We start from the raw sequence: 17,937 nt of genomic DNA, 5'->3' as shown, positions 1-17,937 counted from the left end.
AAAATGTTGTATAATCCTTCGATTCATCACCTATATAAGAAAGTTTCACGCAAACATTATAAATTAATACACACAACACAATTATTATATTGATAAAATGAAATATTAGATGCATACATATATTAATAAATTAATTTAAAAATTATAAAATTAAATAAATTACGAACCACTAGTACTTGATTCACCAAGGGTCTAGACTCTAGAGGTTGAATTTTGCTAACAATTTTTGCCTATGATACCATCATGAAGGTTCTATATACTTTGAATTAGAAGTGTATGTATTAAGCAAATCTGATTATAATTATATATTTACTGTATATAGAAGTATTTAAGATTGTCAAATATATTTTATATTCTTTCTTTTTGTGTAGGGAAAAAGTGTAAAAAAAATTAAATGTAGTGTCCATATATAATTATTAATTAGTTAATTACCTAAAGGAGGGGATTATATTTAGCTAAAGTGGGGAAGTACGGTTTAATTTTGAAGATTTTTTTTTCTTTTCATTTAATGGATATGATGAGCTCTAGCAAAATAGGGTAGTTCAAATTGACTAAAATTCAGTGATGGTTATTTTGGTAATTTCGCTCTATTAATCTTTAAAAAATTTTCTATTTAGAGTTCGTTTGAATTGACTTTAAAAAAGGTAATACTTTTAGTTAAACTTAAACGACTTTTAAGTCAATTTTTCTTTTTAAATGTAGGGAAAAGTTTTACTTTTGACTTTTAAACTTTTTTTAAAAGTTTTTTTTTAAAATTTATCTAAAAAGGACTTAATGACATGTTTAATCAATTATTAAGTCAATTCAAACGGACTCTCTTTTCGAGAGACAAAATCATGAATAGTTTTCTGATTTCCAGATATAATTACTGTGTTTATTGAATTGTGAAGTTCTCGATATATATACTGTTTTTATTAAATTGTGAAGAGATTTATATTAAGTTTTGGTACCCTTTCTAAAACTTTATGAGCTAAGGACTTATGAAATGACTAGATAGATAGGCGATTCAAGTGAAAAAAAAATATTGCTTAGTCAAAAAATTATAATGAATCAGATCCAAATAATTGTAACGAATCAAGAACAATAAAATTATAATGAACCAAATCCAAATAAACATATGATTATTTTTTTTTTTTTGAAAAAAAAAAGTTATTTTAGTGAGTTAAGTGTTTCACCACATTTTTAGAAATTAAATATTTTAAAAATCTTTTTTGTACAGTCTTTTGAAATTTTTTTTACCAAATATAAATTATTATTCTACTGTGAAATTAAGTTTTGAAATTAACTTTTTAAAAGAAACACTTGTATCATTGCATAGTAACTAAGCAACTTTTGAATTACTTTTTACCGAACAGGCTATTAAATAACAAAAATCACGTATTAAAACTTTGTGAAATAATTGGACTAAAAAATTGCATCTAGAAAAATTAGAAATAAAAAAATTGGAGTGATCATTATTCTATCACTGTAAAAAGTACCTATGTACATAAAAGTCCTCCAATTTGTACATAAAATTCCTCCAAATAATTGAATGAAAATAATATGATGCATCTAGTAATTCAAATTAAATGTAGTTGTATTATATTAAGTGAAAATATGATTAATTAATTTTTGAAGATTATTTTAATTGAATAGATATATGTATTTAGTGAAATAGTGTGTAAAAAATTAATTATTAATTAAAAAGTAGACGTAAATTGATAATTACAAATCGAATCATGATTCGATAGCTACTGAGTGTTAATTAAACTTTATTTTGGTGGCACATTTTTCAATTTGTACCTAAAATTAGTCTAAAAATTCCTCATAGTACGTAGTAGGAAAGAACAAATTAAAATGATTATTGAAAAAACTTTAGAGGGATTAAAAGTCTATACATATAGACAATGAAAATCCCATCAATTAAGATGTGGCTTTATATGTCAATATTCAATCTATAAGTGGTACAATTTCCAAAATTTAACTTTCTGAATAAAGAAAAATAATATTACCATCGTCATTTTCGTGATAAGTTTTTTTTTCCTTTTCAAAATTTAGGAAATTATATTAGTTGCCTACTTAATAGGCTGCTAAACTACTAAAAACAATCGGGTGAGTTCTAATAAAAAATTTTAAAAAATGTTTTGTTTCGAAGAACTAATAAAAAATCTTAAAAAATGTTTTGTTTCGAAGAATGAAGAAAATGATTATTCTAATAAAAGTCGATTAAAAAAATATTTTTTAATATTTCGAAATAAACTAAAAGTAAAATACAATAAATTTATGTATTATTATTGAAAAATACTTAATAATAATTGAGGCCTCAAATTTGGGGCCTAAAAAAATGCCTCATTTATAGATACAATGAGCCGCTCCACCTCCGCCTCCTATTGTATTAGTGTAAATTACATATAAATGCTGTAAGATTACATTTTTATACTATCATATGAAATTATTTCTTATAAAATATTTTATAATAAATTAAATATTTTTCATAAAAATATTTTCTCATTTATCGATTGTATATTAGTTTTCACTTTCAAAATTCAATTCATTGACAAATTCTTTTCTTTTTGACTTGCACTATGCCGATATAATCAACATCCATTCTTGTCCTCTCATATACCTCAGCAAAAAGTAATTCACAATTTTGAAATTGAAAATACCTGTGAAGTCTTTTTTTTTTTGGTTGAATTATACGTGTGAAGTCATCATATAGATACATCTTTTTTCTTTAGAAAAATACAATAAAATGTAATAATATGTATAATTCAAATAAAAGTAATATAGCTATCGCCTCTAGTCTAGGGTTCTGAATGGCCCATACATAACAACCTATCAAAATTTAAGTAGGAAAACATGATCACATAAACATTTTTCATGTTATAGATATATTAATGATGATGATCTCGTATCTCTTAACATGAGAAAAAATATTCTCCTGTGAAACAAATCATATAAAATCTGTAAATATATATCATAGTCAAATCGTATAAAATTTCATGATCAAGGTTAAAAATAGATTTATTAAAATTTTTGATTCATTTATAGAAATTGTGCCGATTATGAATCTTATGACATGTGCATGCAAGTTTGACTATATATATATATATAATGAAGTATTTTATAATTCAATCATACAAGAAGAAAAACAGTATGTACGTGTTAGTTGACCTTTGCTTGTAAATATATTCAACTTCTCTATATTCTTTTTTCACACTGTACGTGGCAATCATTTAAAGGAATAAAACATGTATTCCTCAACAGTTTTAGTACAAACTTAGCTTTTCCTTTATCAACAACTACCATTATATTATATGTGTTCGACAAATTAAAATTTAATAACTTTAAAAATTCATAAAGTATATACAAAACTTGAATTTTCAACATAATAATACTTGAAGTTCTTGTCCTTTAGTACTCTCGAAGTTCAAATTTTTTATCATCGTAACCATTTAATTGCTAGAAAGTATGATGTGAATAATTAGTTAATTGAATAGTAATTAGTTATTCGTCAATAAATTAAAAGTCCAAGATGGTTAGAACAAAAAATATATTTCTCTTTGTTCATTTTTATTTGTTCATGTTTGATTGATCGACACATTATTTAATATAATAAATTTACTATATCACCCCTTTGAATATACTGATCCAATATTTTGAAAAATATATTTTAAAAAATAACCATATTTAATAATAAGAGAAAATTAAAAGTTAATTAATTTAATATTTCTTAATTTTTCAAACTGAACAAACAAAAATGACCAAAGTCCAGGGGTGTACTAACATAGGACAAATAAGTTAATTATTCTTGATTTGGTACATTTGTGTTTTTTGGATCTCCATAATTAAGGTGATCATGCATATTTTCGAGTTAATAATTTATGTTGAAGTCGTTGACCATGACTTCCATTAGCATCGTCATATTTGCATACAATTAATCTCCAGACAACTTTTATTTAATAATGCTAAAAAACAACCTAATTAATTAATAAGTCTACGATTATGTCCCTAATCAGATCTTTAATGTTAAATTACTGTACAAATTGCTGCAACAGAATATTTTAATTATAGGCCAATTCGATGCATCGTCTTAATCATGATCAAAGGTTAGATGTCTCAAATTTTTTGTCAATAGAAATCGAATCCTAATCTTTTTTTTTCGTTTGATATTTGATACTCATACAGAAATTTAACTAAATTTGTATTCGCACATTTAAAGACTTATTTTTTGGGACCATACTTTCAATAAGATTTTTTCTATTTTCGAAGGTTCTAATTAACTCAATACTTTTGATTAATAATAAAAGAACTTAACCATTTCATCGCGATTCATAGCATAGTCAAATCCTAATCTACTTACACTTAAAAATTAACATTAAAATTACTATAGGCGGAGCTCATTTTAGTGTCTTGAATTATTTATTTAAAAGCACCTCTACGAGATTACCATGAATAACATTTTTTTTAGATAACTAAACACATTTTATTACTAAAGTGGCAAAGTACAACTTAAAAAGGTAAAATAAGACCAGCCTCACTCCAACATTTTTAAAAATAGCTTTTCCAAAAGATTTGTTTGTAATTGTAGACATTAAAATTTTATCATATTTAAATTAAAATATAATTCAACTAGGCAAATTCAATCCATCTTGGTCATTAATTAGCTCTGTTAAAATTTTTGGAGGTTACTGTACCTTAAATTCTACAACTCATACTTATAAAAATGGATACACATTTCCTTGAGAGTTATCCTGAATATCTCATAAAATTTGGATATTCATCAATAAATTGAGATTTTCAATATCCCATAATATTGAGCATTCATATATATAAATAAATTTAAATTTCAAATATTCAATGAAATCTTGAATATTTATAAAATAATATCTCAAATATTTCATAAGATCTTGAATAATGTTCTTGACAATTAGATTTATTAGAAAAAGATTCATATCAGTCTTATATTTGAGAAATATGCTATATATTAACTATCCACCAATCATGGTGAAATTTACTAGGAGAGCACAATCAAGTCTCCACTATACCATATTTTATTTGTGATTTTAGTTTATTTTCCGCCCCTTTAAACTTCATTGCAAATAGTAATATACTTAATTATTATGTTTTGTTAATTACTAATAATAAAGTTTAGGCGGTACTGTCTTTTGAATACAATACTTCAACTACAACCAAGTGTTCGCTAGTTTGCTTTAAATATTAGATATAGTTTATTGAAAATTCTATATTCGCCATCTGATTGATATACTTTAATTTCATATACGCTGACAAAAATATTTGATATACAACTAGATCCAGTAATTTCTACATGATAACGGTATTATATTGCAGATACAAATATGGAACTTTGAAAGACATTGAATATTGTTTAGAGAAAATGTGGTTCGATAGCATTAATTTTTTTTTTTCATTTTAGAAATTGATAAGAGAAAATAGCGCAGCTAATTGAGGACAAACCATGAATGAAAACACAGAATTAGAGACTCAACAAATTATATAATAAGACCACGTACTTTTATATTTTTATTCCAGTATATGTTACGTACTTCAATAAAAGAGAATGAGAAAATATAAAATACTTTAAAATGTTTACACTACCCCTTATGTAATACTTTAATTATTATCTTTCAAAAAGAGAGAGCACTATGCATTCGCCATATATATTGTCACCCATGCATGAGCATGACAGCCTTACAATAATTTACGTACTCTTGCAAAAAAAAAATTTCGGAAATTTCCGTTTTTCATTTCAAATTATTTATCGTGATTTTAAAAATAACTTTTTAAATTAAATTATATATATATTTTTTGGAAATAAGATAAAATTAATTATTTTGAACACTACAAACATCTTAATAGAGTAAATATTTAATACTGAGAAATTAATCTTAAAACATAAATGATGATAAAACAATAATTAAAATTACATTTAAAAGCGAGAAAAACAACAAATTATGAAAACATATATATAATTTCTTTTTGCTAATCCCAATGGTCAATTTAATTTTATTTTGGTCGGAGAGCTTGCTATTTAAACATTGAACAATATTATGACTACAAACAACTTGACCAATATTGTGTGAATAGAACACAACAATTTACTATTCATTAATTCCACCAATTTTTGGTAAACCACCTTTTCCTGGAGTTTATCGTTTTCTCTTTTTTGAAATTCGACGTTTACATTATAATTCATATACATGTAACTTCAACGACGACAATTCACAAAAGTCCACTAATTTTAAAATTATTTTTAATTTAAATATATCGCTACTAAAAAAATCACTATTTTTCTATTTAAATTACTCATTAAACAAAAATTGTGGTTATTTTTATAAATATTTTGATTAAATCAATAGAGTTGCGTGTTTTCATTTTAAATAAAATTAATAAAAATCAGGAAGCTTCATTGAAACTTGTTTAATAGCATATGTAGGTACAAATTAAAGTCGAATGGATGATTAGGCAGGAGGAAGAAAAATGTATGGCCTTCCTTTTTTTTTTTTACTTGTTCACCACTAAAATAAATAGGAATTAGCCAGTGACGAATAAATTCATAGATAAACAAATTTTTGCTAATTTTATTTTACTAAGAATTAATGATATATTATCACAAAATTCTTATTTTTGTTGATATATGGAATGTATTTGTTCACTAAATCCCTTCTTGATAGAATAAAAGTGTGGAAAGTAGGCAAGTCAAAGTAAAACAGACACGAGAATTTTACATGAGAAACATCGTTACTCAAGGGAGGAAAAAATCATAACCTATCTCACAGAATTTCAACCATTTCACTCAGAACGGAACAATAACTTTAGATTACAATAACAATATTGTAAAGAAGAATTAATTAGGGATAAATTAGTTCACAGTAAATTATATGTATATTATTCGGTGTGACATCAAGGTGACTTGAAAAATATAGGAATAGAATGTCAACAAGTTTCAAATTCTAGCTAGAGTTGTTGATGAGTGCAATAATTTCTTCTCTTGACCTATCTATTCTTCCACATCCTATTTGGAATTCCTTTGTCTAATTTTCCATAGAGATATCTAAATTTAAGATCTTGAAAAATATTGAATCTTGTTTTTCATCATTTTCTTGATTTTTCCCCCCATTATTTTTCTTCTTTCTCAATATTTCGTAACCGTCTTTGTCATCTTCAAAATATTCTTACATCTTTGTAGAGTCAACCTCCCTTGCGTTGAGTATACTTGATCACCTAAGTTATTGAATTTCATTTTAATAACTAACAATATCTTAAATGTATGTGTTACATTGATGTGGTGACATTTCTAAGATGTACAAGTTAGTATGATCGTAGCGTGAATATATAGATATATAACATTATGGAACTTGAGTTCAATTAAATTAGAAAAAGAAATAGTCATAATCTAAATAGGAACATAAGTTTTGGACGGAAGGATAACTGTTACGATATTTATTTTTTGTCTATTGACCTGGTCTTAAGAATCTATTAGTGACTAGTAAATATCATATCATAATCATAATCATCATGAAATAATTAATAACTTTAATATATATACACCATATGATCCAATATTCCCTTTGTTCTAATTCTTGTTTTCTGTTTTGGAAATTTTTTTGGTCGGTGACGCTATACTCTAACTTATAGGTTCAATTAAACCCACTAGGTAGGTTTAGTTTGTCCTAATTAAATCTTATATTTGTGTAACAAATTTACTTATATATGTATATATACATATATTATATTTATTTGAAATCCGTTTATTAGCATTTGAGTACATAGTGGTAACAAAATTCAACTACGTAGTAGTCAAGACATGATATATGTACTTAAATCAAACGATTGCGAAATAAAAATTAAACAAATGTAGATTGTGATTTTGAGTTTATTTCTCTTGCATTATTTACAATCATTATATGTATTGCAAACTATATATTGAACCTCATGATCTTAATTTGTAGAGGGATGCAAAATATAATTCAACCAAAAAAACTAGTAGGTTGAAAAACATCAGTCCAGACCATGATGGATGTTTGTAATTAAGTCCTTTGGGATTGAACCATGTTCACCATATTCATTGCAACATTTTTCCATTGCAAGGGTGGATTGAAGTTTAATCCAGAAATGACAAACTCCTTTGCTTTATTGATAAAATGATGAATACCTTCTTCTCTTTGAACTTGCAAACATCTCTTTGGACACTTGAGCAAATTAAGATAAGTACCCAAGTCATGTACACAAGAAGGATTATGCATCTTGAAAAAATCTAACAAGATTTCAACTCCAACATGTGCATAACATGAGCAACTCCATGGTACCTCATACTTACCACCCAAAACCCTAGAATTTTCATTTAGAAAAACCCCAGGAAGTTTTGTTATGGGGTCATTTACATTTGTTATTCTCAAGACTTTCACACCTAACTCTTCACACCTCTCTTTGAAGCCTGAGTTTCCAACTCTTGGCCCTCCAAAGGAGAAAACGGTTACAGTAGTCATGTGATCATGATGATGAGTATTCAACCCTAACTCTGCAATGTCATAAGCTAGTAAGAGGGCTAATGCACTCCCCATGCTATGTCCAGCTAAAGTTATGCTCATATCCTCTTGTTTACAGTACTTATTTACTAATCTCCCAATCTCAGATAGTAATTGCTCGCGACAACTTCCAAGCCCAAACTTCTTGTCCTCATTGGAAGTGTACAAACTCAAGAATCCAGCTTCAACCTTAACTTGAGGTCTCGGATTATGAGGATCAAGACGAGCAGGAGTCAATGAGCTCATCAGGTTTGCTATCCATTCAGGGCTAGTGACCGTTCCACGAAAGGTAACAAGCACATCTCTCCTCCCTAGTCTCTTTGTTTCTTCATCATTTGACACTGCAATATAACCAATCCATTTCCCACAGGATGAACCAATACTAATATTATTGCTACCAATTATTAGGTCTGGAGTAGCATATATGTATTTTGTCACTTGATACCCTGATTCACCTAACCCTACTTCACTCAACATCCTACTCTTACCATACTTGCAATTTAAGTATCTTTTTGAATTTGTATCAAGATCAAATGCATCATAACAAGCAGCTACAAACTCTCCATATCGAATAATCTCTGATCGGAGGAGAGAGTCCAATGGATCTACTAGGTTTTCCCAGTTTTTTGACCCTTGAACTTCTCTCCACATGGAAGACAATAATCTCCCACTACTACAACGACCACGATCCATTGCAATAGCGTCACTAGCAATGTTCTTTGTGGAGGATAGTTTGGGACTGACACGTAGTTGTTGTAATGTCAAAGGTGCAATTGAGATACCTTCATTTGGTCTTACCATACATGGCTTAGGCAAAAACTCTTCATAAAACGTAGGAAAGTTTAGATTTGGAATATTTGGTAACCTAAGCATTGTATGAATTAAAAAGATTAGTAATATTTAAGAGCTAAGAGAAGAAGTGGAGAGGGAGTGAGAGCTCTAGATGAATTATATATCAAGGGTTATTTACTTATTTATATATTGAGTTTATGGTCATGAGAATTGAAAAAGGTGTTGTTGAGGTGGGTATGGAGAGAGTATAGGGGAAAAAATGAAGAAAATAAAAGGCATGTTTGGCGAGTAATTTGACTGAGCAAGGAAAAAATATCATAAAATGTAATAAATTAAGTGGTCGGTTTAGGCTAAAATTATTTTTTTAATTTTTGCGGCTGCAAATAAAATAAAGCCAAATAACATAATATAAAAATACGGTTTTCCTAATTTCTTTTAAAGTGGTTGACTTTTTCAAAGGTGCGTTTCCTATGTGGACGAAATTTTGCGTGTTCTCTATTTTTTTTTTTATATCCCTAAAATTTTGCTATTATTTTTATAGAGTATCTTAGTATGAAAAAAATATATGTCCTAAAAAGGGAAGTTTCACCATATATGCCATAATGTAGGACCAATTCACAATTGATAAATGAAATAAACGGTCTCTAGTATAATCATACACTTGTTGGATATTAAGTTAGTTGTGCACTAAATTGATTTTGATGATGAAACGTAAGATATAGTATAATATTTGGTGTGGTTAAAATTTAGGTGTTTGTTTATTTTTATGGATATTAGCTATATTTAAATTTGATAAATGTAGATTTGTTAATAAATTACTACTATTACATTTATAAAAGTTTTAGGAAAAAAATAATACGAAATATTAATCTTGCTTCGTGGATGACAATTTAGCTTTATTAAATTTTATAAACTTGTCATGAGTTATGTCTCACACATCATCTTTATAGTAAGTTGTAAAATAATACTAATAAGAAAAATATAAATGGTCAACGCGATACAATGCGATAATTCTCGTCTATAGGAGTTTACTTCGTAAGAAAGTCAACACGTATGGCCCCAACCTTTTCACTAAAATAAATAAATAAAATCATTACTTCTCTTTTTGGGGTAAAAAAAGAAACCTAGTATATTCATGTATCTATATATAAAAAAAAGAAGCAGCTCTATATTTTATTATTCTTTCAAGATTGAGATTTGAGTGACATGAATCCATACATTTTTATCACCCAAACACGAGTTTTAGATGTACCCATCATCATTTATTTAACTTGTACTTTCTTTACAAATGAAAAATGACCAACCCAATAATAATTGCTAGCAAATTTTACCTAAAAAAAAAAAAGAAGAGTGACAGAATAAGAAATTTTAGCTCGGATTTTAAATCACTTTTTTTTAATTGAATATAATTGAATGGATTATCTATACATACTAGATAAAATTTTTAATTATCGAATTTAAAACTGATACAATCTCCTTTAGTTGAAGGAAATGGACTTTTCAAGTTTAAGAATGTATACATGCATGCTACGTTGCAGACTAGGTACAAGGAACTGGACTTTCAAGTTTGAAAGCTAGAATTATAATATGGAAAGGTAACAAATTATTAGGCTTTAAGATTATATATTGCAATTTCATATTTCAGACTCAGTGATTTTTAGATCCAATAGTATCAAGTGTCAATACTAAATGGATCATACACTCACTTCTTATTGTCCAATTTTTTTGTTGAACAAAGATCTTCATCAATTGGTACTGCGATAGTAATTTCTATGGAATAGAGAGAATTTATGTATTACGAGAATATCATTGAAGTAGAATCGCTAATAGAAATACATGAACCGTCTATATATATATATATGCCGCTTACGTTTAAATGACAAGATCGAATGTCTAAACTAATTTCCCCAAATAAGAATGCTCTGAAATTATATAATATGGTGATGTAGCTTGTACCTCATCATGATGAGGTTATAGAGAGTCTCATCTAAATTCAAAATTGTCGTATTTCCTTAATTAGTTCTCTAAATAATGAACCAAACATATCAAAATTTGTTTATATATATAGTGACAGGCACCGATAAGGTGTACTTAGGAGGTTCGTACAAATTTTCTTTGGACAAAAAATTAAACTATTTATACATATTTTTTTTTTGAAAAAAATGTATATATAATAATGTTGAACCCCTTTTGACTTCTTCATATATTTACTTCTTTATATTTAAAATTCTTTTAATGAAAATCTTGACTCTGTCACTATAAAGTTAATTCCTAGCCTCTACATGCACTAATATCAATATTGATGTGCCAGATAATTTAATTTGAAAACTTATCGAGATTACAGTAGTTGTGTGGATGTGGAAGTACTAAAAAAAATATTTATAGCATGGGGAGTGTATATAATACTACTACTGCCATCAAAGTTATTAGAAATATATATTCTTTCTTAAACATATATAAATGAATATAGTTGCTCTTCGATTGGCTCATGTAAATTTTCAGTTATATCGGTATAAAATGCAATATCTAATATAATATAATGTTGCAAAATTATCATATAGTTATATATATATATATATATAGTCCAATAATTAGCCATGAATTGATTATTGGAAACATATATACCTACTACATTGTACTTGTATTTCTCTATCTAGTTTTTTAATTTCGTCTGAAAAGAACATATTAGCTAAGAAAATATAGTAATAATATATCTTAAGACAATCAATTAATGAGACACTGGGCTTCTATATCATTTGGAACCTGAAAAGGACAAAAGTTGGTTAAATAATCTGACTTCAGTGAAGAATATATTTATACTTGTGCCGTGTAACACGATTTAGGAAAAATTAATTATAGGGCCATTCAAATTTCTACCTCATAGAAAATATTGACGTTGATTTGTTTCAAATACTTCTAAGCTCATTTTATATTTAATATTATATTATGTATTATCTGTATGTGATTTTTTCTTATTTACCTAAGTTAGTTGAAAGATAAAATTACTTTGATGAAAAAATAGCCATCAAATACTCAATAAAATACTTAAAATGTAAATCAATAAAATAAAGGGTTACGCTTTGAATTTTGAGATGTAATTAGCACAGAGACCAAATCATTTTCAACGAAAATAAATAAACACAGTAATAAAGAGTGTTTATTTTATTATGAATATTAGTTAAGTGTAATTAGGTATAATGTTGTTAAAGTTTTAGAAACATATATAAAGAGTGTTAACTGCATACATATTTAATGGCAATTGAGCTATTATTGTCAATTAATTGCCGCTAATATAGTGTTAATTTGTTAGTACAAAAAGAAAAAAAAAAGAGAGTGTTCCCTACTTACAATGGCCTTACATTATGTAACCCAGATTTAAATTTATAAATTGAGACCTCAATGCAAATATAAACACCGAGTGAACGAAAAGAGAAAAAACAAAATTAGTGCAGCAGACAAAGCACCAATATAGAGAGTAGAGACAAAATCTAAGATTTAAGTAAAAGTTGCTTTTTAGCAATTAAAAAAGGATTAAACAACACAATTATTGGATTGGGCCCCGTCTAGAGAATTATTTTACCAAATATAATGACGATTTCGTTGAAATTTGAATGAAAAAGAAAGTTAACTACTCCAAAATTTGATTGTTCAATTTTCCTTCTTCGATTAAAATGTAATCATAAACTAACTACTGTAATAATAACTTAATTACCTTTTCTCCATATATATACATAGTGTTGTTTTAACTATTGCTTTTGGATTGCCACAAACATTATATCTGATGATTAATTAAAAAGGACGAAAATCCGATGAAATAATACTGAATATACAGTTTAATGTCTGGTTTAATTGCAAAAACGAAACACTATATAAGATTTTCATTTAATATTGAGGCGAATTTAGAATATCGGATGCTACAATTGAAGTTAAAACTACTTAGTAAACTAACATATGTTATTTTAGGCTGCAATGTAACACTTTGTTCACTCTTATTAATTTGTTACGTGTTACAGTTTGAACACCGACCAACAATTTTTTGTTTGTTTTTGTTTATTGTCGAGTTCATAAGAAACATAATTTTATTTTTAAAACTGGTGTATGCATTATTTTCACGTTTGTGTAGGGAGAAGATTCAACAAAGGGGTCCAATCCCATGTAACATAATTGGAAATACAAAAAAAGCCTATAGTCTATGATGCTATTATAAGATAGCCAGATGTGAACATCATTTTTTTAATATATAATTTTTTAATTAATGTAGAGAAAGATATGTAAATTTCTTTTGACTTGATCAAAAATTAGTTCATTCATCCTGATCTAATTAAAGAAAATATACACATGGAAAAATAAAATGAAATTTGTTTTTATCGAGAAAGAATTCAATAATTCATATAAGAATATCATAAAAAAGGTAATAAATAAATTTAAAGAAGCCTGCAAATTTAATTAGAAGACATTATTATCAATGGAATTCCAATCTACCTTACGGTACTAGAACACCACATATTATAATGACTCATGAAACCTCACCAATTTTTCATATACTTTCATTTACGAGTCATTTTAGAGGAATTGAGCAATTTTGTCAGTTCTTTTTAATGTATACTAGATCATGAGTATTTTAGTGATATGACTTTCAGACGATTGTTTTGCAAAATCTTTAAGGAATTCAACGTTGAGAGTTGGAAAAGCAATACGTGGAGCCTCACCATTTTTTGCATATATTTTAGATATTTAAGAGCTAGTTTACTAGAATTGTGTGTTAGTCCGTAAATATTTTAGTAATATGACTTCAAACGACTTTTTTCCAAAAAAAATTCAGAACTCTTTGTAGTGAGTTGGAGGAGCAGTTTTTTGCACATATTTTTTGACATTTTAGGATCCATTTTACAGGATTAGTGATTTACTCAATTTTTGTGTGTGTCAGGATATGAATATTTTGGTAATATGACTTTGTGGCAATTTTTTTGTAAAATCTTTACGGAACCATTCATAAGGAGTTGGCGGAGCAACACGTAAAGCCTCACTATTTTCTGCACATATATTGGGCATTTATAGGAATTAGACAATTTTCTCAGTTTTTCTTGTGTGTATTAGATCATATATATTTTGGTTATATCTGCTTTCGATTTTTTTTTTGTTAAATCTTTTCAAAATCCTTCGTAAAGAGTTAAGGAAGCAGTATGTGAAGCCTCACTATTTTGTGTACATATTTTGGAAATTTAGGATCCATTTAAAGGAATTGGATGATTTTTTTATTTTTTTTATGTGTTTAACCAATGAGTATTTTAGTATATGTCTTTCAAATAATTTTTTTGCAAAAGCTTTACGGAAATCTTCATAGGGAGTTGGGGAAGCAATATGTAAAGTCTCACAAATTTGTCATATTTTTGACATTTAGGAGCCATTTTATTGAAATTGGGTGATTTCTCAATTTTACGTGTATGTTAGATTATGAATATTTTGGTAATATGATTTTCTAACGATTTATTCGCAAAAACTTTATGGAACTCTACATAGGGCATGCCAGGAGGAGTACGTGATGCCTCACTTTTTTACACCATTTTTGGGCATTTATGATACATTTTTATAGAATTAGACACTTTTCTTAGTTTATCATGTGTGTTAGCTTATTAATATTTTGGTGATATGATTTTCAGATGATTTTTTGTAAAACTTTTATGGAACCCTCCGTAGAAGTTGCGGGAGTAGTACGTGAAATCTCACCATTTTTACACATATTCTGGGAATTTAGAATCCATTTTATTGGAATTTTAATTTTTTTTAATGTGTTGGCCAATGAATATTTTTGTGATATGCCTTTCAGACGAGTTTTTTTGAAAAACCTTTACGAACTCTATGTAAGGAATTATGCGAAGTATTACCATTTTTTGCACATATTTTGAGAATTTAGGAGCCATTTATCAGAATTAGGCGATTGGTCTCAATTTTTCATTTGTGTTATCCAATGAATATTTTGGTGATATGACTTCTAGATGATCTTTTTGCAAAACCTTTATGGAACCTTTTGGGTAGGGAGTTAGGGGAGCAGTATGTGAAGCCTCACCATTTTTTGCACATACATTTGACTTTAGGGTTCAATTTTATAAGAATTAGACGATTTTTTTCAGTTTTTTCGTGTGTATTAGCCCATGGATTTAGCGCCTTGGAGTACCCAAACTTTTTTGAGAAAACTTTATTAGGACTCCGTAGTGAGTTAGAGAAGCATTGCGTATAGTTCCACCATTTTAAGACATATTTTCTCATTTACGAGACAACTATTAGGAATTATGTGACTTTCTTGATTTTTCATGTGTATTAGCCCATAGATTTAGCGAATTGGAGCACCCAAAACAATCTTCAGTAAAAATTTTTTTGAGGACCTCAGTGATGAGTTAGGAAGCATTTCGTATAGTCCCATCATTTTAAGACATATTTTCGTAATTACGAACCAACTCTTAGGATTTACACGATTTTCCTTGATTTCATGTGTATTAGCTCATGAATATCGGCCTTGGAGCATTAAAAAAATTCATTTTTTTTATGAGGAACTCCATATTGAGTTACGGAAGCATTACATATAGTACCACCATTTTGAGACATATTTTCGCATTTATGAACAAACTTTAAGGAATTACATGATTTTCATAAATGTGGGGCCTTGAACCACCCAAAAAAAATTACCAGAAAGGACTTTAGTAATGAATTAGAAAAACATTGTGTACAATTCCACCATTTTAAGGCATATTTTCACATTTACGAGTCCACTTTTAGAAATTACCCGACTTTCTGGATTTTGTGTGTGTATTAGCCTAAAGATTTGATGCCTAGGCGCACCAAAATATTTTTCGGAAAAAACTTTTTGAGGACGTCCGTAATGAGTTGGGGAACCATTGCATATAGTCTCACCATTTTTATAGCATTTATATGAATTACTCATCTTTCTTGATTTTTGTGTGTATAAAATAATTTTCTGAAAAAAACTTGATGAGTTATATCACACAAAAATCGGTTAAATGGGATATACCTGCTTGGGGTTTTGTTTGACCTTGTAAATCGACTGTTTTGGCCGTCAAGGATAACCGACTCTATAGCTAATGTCATAAGGGACGTCCACGAAAAATTTAGGCAAAAAATATGTCGAAAATCCGGAGCACCAAAAATTTATGGACTATAGCACACGAAAATCAGTAAAATGGAGAATTTACCTGCTTTGGGGCTCGTTTAACTTTTGAAATGGGCCGCTTTGGCCGGCAAGGCCAACTGACTCCATAGCTAACGTCTTAACGGACGTCTAGTAAGAATTTGAGCAAAAAAGTCATTTGAATTCTGGATCACCAAAAAATATTGTGGACTATAGCACATGAAAATCGATTAAATGAGGGGTTAATCTTCTTCGAGGTTCGTTTGACCTTAAAAAATGGTCAGTTTTGGCTGTCGGGGCCAACTGGATCCACAAATAATGTCTGAACAGACCTTCACAAAAAATTTGGGCAAAAAAATAGTCAAAATTCCGGATAATAAAAAAATCATGGACTTAGTACACGAAAATTGACAAAATGGGCTATACCGTTTTAAGGGTTCTTTTGATCTTGAAAATGGACCGTATTGGGTAAAAAAGATGTTGGAATTCTGGATCACCAAAAAAATCATGGACTATAGCACATGAAAATCATCAAAAGAAAGGGTTTACCTGCTCCGAGGCTCGTTTGACCTTGAAAATGGACCGTTTCAGCCATCAGGGCCAACTTGATCCACAAATAACGTCTTAACGGACATCCACGAAAAATTTGGACAAAAAAGACATTAGAATTCTGGATCATCAAAAATTTATGGACTATAGTACACGAAAATCGATTAAATGGAGTATACCTGCTTCAGGGCCTGTCTGACCTTGAAAATTGACCGTTTTGGCCGTCAGGGCCAACTGGCTCCATAGCTCACGTCTTAACGAACGTCCACGGAAAATTTGGGGAAAAAAACGTAAAAATTCAGATCACCAAAAATACATGAATTATAGTACAAGAAAATCAGTAAAATGAGGGGTTTACATGCTTCGGGGCTCGTTTGACCTTTGAAATAGATCGTTTTGACCGTTTGGACATTTGCGAGCCATTAAATAAGTTTGACCTAATCATAATGTTGATCATACGCTCCACTCTCGGTCCAAATAATGTCATGACCAATTTTACAGAACCTCTTTTTCTGTACTCAGCACGGGCTTGGTAGCGTGGCAGCTCGGCGCACGGCCAATTCTTGCACTCTCAAATATTATTCATTCTTCGAAGGCTTTCTAAGTTCAATGATTACCGAATCCGATCTTTGGTGATTTAATAAGTTTTTTACTCATACTTTAAATCTCCATAGCAAGTCTATTGTCACTCCAATCATGCCTATCAACTCTGACAAATCTATTATGCAAAAAAACACTCATAATAATTCTTATAATGATCAAGGAATGACAAAAGAAAACATGATGTCTTTATAACAAACTGTATGCATCTTTTTGCCTAGTATCAATCAAGCATATGAAAAATGAAACAAATACAATAATCAATCTGAAATCTAAATGACACGTCGAACAAACAATAATATTAAAACTAACAGAGGGCATACA

The 17,937-nt window shown here is 28.5% G+C and overlaps 1 protein-coding gene across 1 annotated transcript; it reads right to left on the bottom strand.

Annotated features, from left to right (window-relative positions):
- Nucleotides 1–8,030: 8,030 nt before the first annotated feature.
- LOC107030500 (galactolipase DONGLE, chloroplastic) lies at nt 8,031–9,344 on the bottom strand. Its single transcript, XM_015231768.2, has one exon. It carries the CDS (start codon nt 9,327–9,329, stop codon nt 8,031–8,033), a length of 1,299 nt encoding a protein of 432 aa, XP_015087254.1. The 5' UTR covers nt 9,330–9,344.
- Nucleotides 9,345–17,937: the final 8,593 nt, after the last annotated feature.

Source organism: Solanum pennellii, chromosome 9 (genome assembly GCF_001406875.1).
Source record: "Solanum pennellii chromosome 9, SPENNV200".
Classification (NCBI taxonomy): domain Eukaryota; kingdom Viridiplantae; phylum Streptophyta; class Magnoliopsida; order Solanales; family Solanaceae; genus Solanum; species Solanum pennellii.
This window is presented reverse-complemented; position numbering and strand designations above follow the sequence as displayed.